Source organism: Callorhinchus milii, unplaced genomic scaffold (genome assembly GCF_018977255.1).
Source record: "Callorhinchus milii isolate IMCB2004 unplaced genomic scaffold, IMCB_Cmil_1.0 Scaffold2, whole genome shotgun sequence".
NCBI lineage: Eukaryota > Metazoa > Chordata > Chondrichthyes > Chimaeriformes > Callorhinchidae > Callorhinchus > Callorhinchus milii.
In genome coordinates, this window is record NW_024704743.1 from 13480970 (window position 1) to 13488940 (window position 7971).

The 7971-nt window shown below is 38.7% G+C and overlaps 1 protein-coding gene across 1 annotated transcript in view; it reads right to left on the reverse strand.

The window, feature by feature from the left end:
- Positions 1–7971, reverse strand: part of gfod1 (glucose-fructose oxidoreductase domain containing 1) — a 28920-nt gene continuing 20949 nt past the window's right edge. Inside the window, exon 2 of the mRNA XM_042332161.1 lies at positions 1–1462. Within this exon, the coding sequence (XP_042188095.1) occupies positions 543–1462 (920 nt within the window). The 3' untranslated portion in view covers positions 1–542. The remainder of the gene's footprint in view (positions 1463–7971) is intronic.

Here is a 7971-nt window from a genome sequence, read left to right on the forward strand (position 1 = left end):
CTTAAAAAAAATTCAAATTTTAAGACTTTTGTGGCACAATCTTAAATTCAAGACAGTGGTTTTAAAGCTAAGACCGTGAGTTATATCGGGCCTATAACTTCCACAATAGCACCTCTCAAAGACTTGCTGAGATTGTGAATTGTGAGCACCCCATCACAATGAGCAATGATCTGAGATCATTTCTGAGTGTTAAAGTGTCACCATGTTAGGCTCAAGAACAAGTCACTTTAATCAGTGACATTTCACAAGGTAATATCAAACGTCTTGTTTGAAAGGCTCCCACAAAGCACCAACTGGGCTGATCCGCATTAGTCATTAATACTTATTTACTTTAGTTGGATTGTTTTTATTAAATGTAATAAACTTTTAACTTAACTAAGTATGCCTGTGAATAGATTCTGTAGCAATAGCAATGTTTATTTAAAAACAAGATATCCCAAAAGAATGACATCATGCATTCACTTTTACAATGATACAGTGTTAAACTTCTTTACTTATAGGCTAGGTCTGCAAATCTTTCTGTGTGAAGTTGCTAAAAGTATCTAGTATAACAAGGACATTCTACTGCGACGCATGGCTTCACTGATTAAATATGCTGGACTAATCTCTGGCTCTTCTGTCATAATCACAATGTTCTGCCATTCACCAGTCTCATTTGATTTCTTAATTGTGTCCACCACACACAGAGCATACAGGCAATCTTCAAATGTCGCTGCCATAGTAAGAGGCCTCCCGTCCCAGGTTCGTCGATCGTCCTGGTCTTGGAATGCCTGTCGAATGGCTTGGACCATCATGATGGTCCCTCTGAGAAATGGAGATGGGATATCCCTAAAAGCTTTCTCTGGGAGCAAAGAACTGCTAATAGGAGTTGAGTCTTCTAAGATCAATTCCTTTTGAGTTGCGTTGTTCCTTTGCCCATACAAGTCACTACCAGTTACCATCAACCGTCCAGTGGACCCCACCACAATGATTTCCTGCTTAAACTCCCCAGGCACATTGAAATTCAAAGTTACCGTGCAGCACACACCAGCCTCTAAAACCATCTGGAAGGTGCAGAAGTCATCACTGGTGATCTGACGGATCCCTCTGATATGCTCTGTCTGCTTCACAAAGGTTTTCAGGAACCCATGGACTTTGATAGCCTTCTGATTGGTCAGAAAAGTCAAAAGGTCAATGATGTAGCTTCCTACTGAATGCAGCCCTCCTCCACCCATCAGATCATCACAGCTCCAGTTGTACTTCTTACCCAGTAGACTTCCACTGTGAACCTGAACCTCACAGATCAACAAGTCCCCTATGTAGCCCTCCTGAATCAATTGCTTCATTTTAACAAAAGCAGGGAGGAAGCGTAGAACATTGCCCATTATACTCATGAGCTTGGGATAGTAATGTGCAGCTGACATCATCCTGAAGGCATCCAAAGGAGTCGCCGCTCTGTCACAGATGACATTCTTCCCAATTCCTATTTGAAAATGAAAACAAACATGTTAGCAAGCAGTCTGCTAACAAATAACAAACCTCTCATTTGATATAGTATAATATCAACATCTAGTGGCTATGCATTTGCAGGCAAATGTACAGCCATTTTGAGTATAGCACATGAACCGTGATCAATTTATCTGGAAAATTGTTGGTCAGGGTAATAATAATAATCCTTGCATTTGATATAGCGCTTTTCACGTCTTCTTGACACCCCAAAGCGCATCACAGAATATACTGTAAAGTGAATTGACTGTATATTTGTGGGCCAATGCGGCAGCCAATTGCACACAGCAATGTCCCACAAACAGACATGGATTGAAAATGATCAATTTATTATTGTTTTGTTTTTTTGGAGGGATTATTATAAGGTGTGTGGAGTAAGGAAACTTGCCCAAGGTTTCGCCCTGCCTGGAATTGAACACAGGTCTCTCACTTGTAAAGCGAGTGCTCTAACCACTGAGCTACAGGGTACCAGGAGAAATGACTTTCTTTTTTTCAGAATGCCATATGATTTAATAAGATCGGGTGCCATATGATCAGTTACTTTTCAAAAATGCCATTTCAATAGTCCCTGGCAGCATAGGAATCTCTGTGTTTCATAAAATATTTCCTCATGCCAGTCTGTATCTATACTTTATAAATATTAACTCCAATCACATTCTTAACCAAATATTTATTTGAACATTTTTTTAAAAAAGAGGAACAAGTTAATTTTGTTGGTACTGTAGTCTGTCCACAATAATGTGCTCAATGGTTCCTCAAAGAATTCCATTATGGAATTTTCTTTCATGGCCTGTACTTTTGAAACTCTGAACTCTGATTATTTCCCTTAAAAACTGTTATGTATTTTCCTTATTAAAGATGTTAAACTAATTGAAATGGCACTTTACTGCTTGATGCATGTTGAGAACTAAGCTCTTACGACTTGAAGCACAATGAAAAGATATGGGAAATGGAGATTTTCTATTTGGGAGTGAGCTAGGAAATGGAACCTTGTTACTTTAAGCACTTTGAGACGTCCTCCCAACATGAAAGGAGCTACACGAATGTAAATCATATTGTATTGTGATACATATATACACATATCCACATGCATACTAAATCAAATCAGAGTACAATGCTTCAGTAGTGCAGAGCAGTCTATTTTGTGTACATTTGCATAATTGTTTTTAACAAGATGAGACCAATTGATTAATAATAATAATTCTTGCATTTGATATAGCATTTTATCACCTCTTCCATACGCCTCAAAGTACTTCACAGAATATACTGTAAAGTGTATTGACTGTATATTTTGTGGGAGAAACCCAGCAGCCAGTGTCCCACAAACAGATTGAGGATTGAGTGTCCAATTTTTTTAAGGGATGGAAAAGCGATTCGTCAATCAACTGACAGCCGGTTTCCTAAATTCTAGGTAAACAGAGGCGTATGGAGTGAAGAAAATTGCCTCACGTTTTACCCTGCCGGGAATCAAGCTCAGGCCCTCTCGCTTGTGAGGCAAGTGCTCTAACCACTAAGCTACAGAACACCACGTTATTTGTTATATTAAGGAGTATAATAAATCGTCTGATGAAGTTCTGATCAAAGGTCTCACTTGAAAAGTTAACCTCTGTGTTTTGCCTTTCAGGAGCTGATTAACTGGCTGTTACATTAGCAGCATTCTGTTTCATTTCAGATGATCTGTATGTTTATTGTTCTTATCGGAACAATCTGTTTCCACTTTTTACTTTTTTTTGGACAGCCGTGTGTCTGAGGCACACGGTAACCCATCACCATATTTAAAGGTATCCAGAGTATATTGTGAGTTCCACTTCAATATTGTGTACCACTTACACATGGAATTTTCCCTGTATTTGGAATGGAGTGTGCATTCTCTCCCTGTTTTGGGGTCACAGAGACAATAAACATTTCTAACAATATATTGCAAATGTGAATAACTTTGATATCATTCACACTTTAATGATGATGACAAGATTTTTCCATGACTTTGGAAAGTCAGTTACCACAAGCACCTCCCAGAAATCTAGAGGCAAAATAAAGTCCAGAGACTCGGATTGTGACAACACCTACTTAGCACTGCATTTAGAGACTCCAGAGCTTCATTAGGCACTATATTCGGCCTCTGCACTAGAATTACACACCTATCCAGAGCAAAGCTGTTGAATTTGCAGGATCCCAAAGGAGTTTTGTGATGAAGGAGGCCCTTTGGTCTATTTCTCTCGCTCTTCCAGAATAATATTGCCATTCATCACAATTTACCAATTTAATACATGACCAATGTTCTCAATACTACAGATGAAAATGTTGTATTCACATTGGAAATATTTATGTTTCAAAAGGTATGCTGCCTGCCAAGTGATTCTGTTTATTTGATTGACATTAACTGGGAACTATTACTTGAGAATTGTTTTGGAGGTAAACAAAAATCTCCTGAATGTTTTACTCAAGATTCCGAGGCATGAATTAGGTGTGAGCCTGGCTCAGTTGGAGGCATTCTCACCTCAGTCAGAAGGTTGTGAATTCAAACTTCACTTTGGGTTTTGAGCTCATGGAGTCCTGTAGCTCAGTGGTTAGAGCACTCGCTTTGCAAGCAAGAGACCTGAGTTCAATTCCAGACAGGGCAAAACCTTGGGCAAGTTTCCTTACTCCACACGCCTAATAATAATCCCTCCAAAACCAAAAACAATAATAAATTGGTCATTTTCAATCTACGATTGTTTGTGGGACATTGCTGTGCGCAATTGGCTGCCGCATTCGCCCACAAATATACAGTCAATTCACTTTACAGTGTGTTCTGTGAAGCGCTTTGGGACGTCCTCCCGACGTGAGAAGCGCTACATCAAATGCAAGGATTATAATCTAGGCTATTCTAATGCTGCGGCAAGTGCTACATTGCCAGAAGTGTCATCTTTCATATGAGATGTTAAACCAAGATCCTATCTGCCTACTCAGATGGATGTTGAAGATCCCATGGCACTAATACACAGTAATTACACTTTATACTAAATCCTGTGAAGTGCTTTGAGACATCTTCCTGATGTGAATGTGTTATTATTATTACTACTTGAAAAACAGAAGGTAGTTTCTCCCAGTGTCCAGGCCAAAAATCCTTCATCTAAAATTGGTCATTCGCTTCATAATCATAATAATAATATTCCTTGCATTGATACAGCACCTTAAAACATCGCTGAGATTTCATGGCTGTTTGTGAGACACTGCGGTGCACAAATTTGCTACCATGTTCACCTATAAAATAGTCCTTTAACAGACCTCCATATCCCATCAGTATCCACACTAACTGGCACACTCCATCAGTATCCATTCAGACTTACATACACCATGTTGAAATATATTGATTATCACCTCAGGATACATTGTTATATTTCATACAGCAACCGAATGTTCCAGATGTTTGATAGTTAATTGGTTAAAAGTGGCTTTGTTGGACGGGTTGAGGTCAGCTTCTGCTTACATTTCATATTTTCCTGAGAAGATGTTCAATCCTCTGAGATAATGAGAAATCGGGTCCTTGAGCGTCGATGTAAGAACAAAGGACCACAGGAAGGAAAGGCTATAGACATCTGCCTATCTCAAGGCTGAGAAACAAACAGGCTGTGGAAGGCTGTCCAGAAGTTGTCCATATATTTCCCTCTCTGCAAAGCAGCTGCGAAGGGTGGGGACTATCTCTGTGACAAGGGGAGGTGGAGTTAGAAACACATGAAAGAAAGATGTAACTTTGAAATAGTTGGGAGTTGTGTAGAGGGTCAGCACACTTCCCAGTAGAATTGATATCAATTCTACTGTTTATGAACAGGGGTAAGGGAATTTACCTCCAGTAAGAAAGTGACCATGTTTCTCTATGATTTGTATATCTGTTGTGTCTTGTGTATTATTGTTTCATTTATTTGTGTATTACCTGCTGTTTTGACCTGAATAAAGTGACTTAACTCAACCAATTGGTAAACTGGAATCGGATCATTCTAAAATTTTTGGAGATAGTTGCAAATGTTTCTAACACCCACACATCCAAGTTTCTTCATATTTAATGTAGAAACTACCTTTCAGTAGTTGTTTCTTTTTACTATGGCTACTGTTATCCTGCCTAACTTTTCCTTTTTCTATACCAGGGGCTTGTATTTTTACCTCTTACCAACCTGTTCTCAATGTTCTCCTCTCCTGAGGCCTGGAAGTATGCCTAATTGAATCTAATGTACAACATTTTTAAGTTCAGTTTTAATAATAAGTATATAAAAACGGTTTTCAAATTACAACTGAAATAAAAAAATTCTCCATAATACCCAATCTTAAAATTGATGACAAAATTGTCTTAGAGCCTAATACTAGGTGGAATTCCATGCCTCATGAATCAATTGAAGAGGGTGCATATTACAACATTAATTAGTAGTTTTCAAACAGAAACAAAAACTAAAAGAAAAGCCAAGGGTTAACAGAAAATATCCCATTGCATCAAAGTCAAAGAAACTTCCATCACATCTTTTTTATTTGAACATTATATGTTTGAACATTATAAGACCAAAACACAAGGCTGGAAGCATTTGTTTGTTTACAACTGACAATATAACACAGAGATTTTTATGGTTCTATAACAATTTTTTTAAAAACTTGCATTTTTTTAAAAATCTTGCGTTTATAACATTGACACATAGAATCATAGAATTATACAGTACAGAAGGAGGCCATTCAGCCCATCGTGCAGGCTCTTTGTAAACAGCTATCCAATTCAATCCCACTCCCCCGTTCTGTCCCCATAGCCCTGCAAACTTGTCCTCCCCAAATATTTACCTACTTCTCTCTTAAAAGTTGTTATCGAATTGTCTTCCACCACCCTTTCAGGCAATGCATTCCAGATCCAAACAACTAGCTGTGTGAAAAAAATTCTCCTCACTTCCCCTCTGTTTCTAGTAACTATTTTAAATTGGTGTCCTCAGGTTACTGACCCACCCACTAGTGGAAATAGTTTCTCCTTGCTCACCCTATCGAATCCCTTCATAATTTTAAAAACTTCTATTAAGGCTCCTCTTAATCTTCCCTGCTCCAAGGAGAATAATCCCAGCTTCTCCAGCCTCTCCTGATAACTGAAGTCCCTCGTTCCTAGTACCATCCTGGTAAATCTCCTTTGCACCCTCTCCAATGCCTTGACATCCTTCCTAAAGTGTGGTGGCCAGAACTGAACACCGTCTCTAGCTGAGGCCTAACCAGTGTTTTATAAAGATTCATCATAACTTCCTGACTTTTGTATTCTATGCCCCTATTTATATATGCCCCTATCCCGTATGCTTTTTTAAAAGCTTTATCTACCTGTCCTGCCACCGTCAAAGATATATGAATAATAATAATAATACAAAAATATATGAACCCCCAGGTCTCTCTGTTTCTTCATCCCCTTTAAGATTGTACCATCAGCTTATATTGCCTCTCCTCATTCTTCCTCCCAAAATTCATCACTTCGCATTCCTCTACATTAAACTTCATCTGTCACATGTCTACCCAGTTTATCAGTCTGTCTATATCCAGTTGCAGTCTGCTACTATCCTCCTCACTGTTTACTACTTTTCCTAGCTTAGTATCATCTGCAAATTTGGAAATTGTACTCCCTGTACCCAAGTCCAGGTTATTTATAAAAATCAAAAACAGCAGTGGTCCCAATACTGACCCCTGGGAAACAGCACTGCACACTTCCCTCCTGTCAGAAAAACAACCTTTCACCACAACTCTCTGCTTTCTGTCTCCCAGCCAGTTCTGTATCCATGCTGCCACTGTTCCTTTAATACCTTGGGTTTCTATTTTTATATCTCAAACACTTCACAGGTATTTGCAGGCAAGTGTAAAGATTATATATTTGTAGGCAATGCAGTAGACAATCAGATCACAGCAAGATTCCACACACAGCTATGAGGTACATGTATCTAAGCCAGGATCCTCTTCTCTTTTCAAATAGTAAATTGATTCTTCAACATCTATCCGAAGAGCATGCAAACAGTTTAACATTCATCGGATGCATCCGAAGGACATATAACATGGAGAATGGGTCATTAACCAGAGGACACAGATTCAAGATAATTGGTAAAAGAACTACATGGGAGATGAGAATTTGTTTTTGCAGTGAGTTATTATGATCTGGAATGCATTTTCTGAAAAGATGGTGAAGCAGCCCATTACTAACTTTCAAAAGGAAATTGGATATTTATTTGAAAAGAAAAGAAATGTCAAGGCTATGGGGAAAGAATGGGGGAGTGGGACTAATTGGCTAGCTTTTTAAAAGAGCCGGCACAGTCATGATGGGCCAAATGGGCTCTTCCTGTGCTGTAGGATTCTATGATTCTATGACGTTAAACTGCTTGCATGCTTTTCAAGTAGATGTTGGGCACTGTAAGCCGAGACTGGAATCTGAAACTTGAACCCATAATTCAATGACCACACATAACACTCCCTATTTTCTTAAGCACTTATATTCAATATAAATGTTGT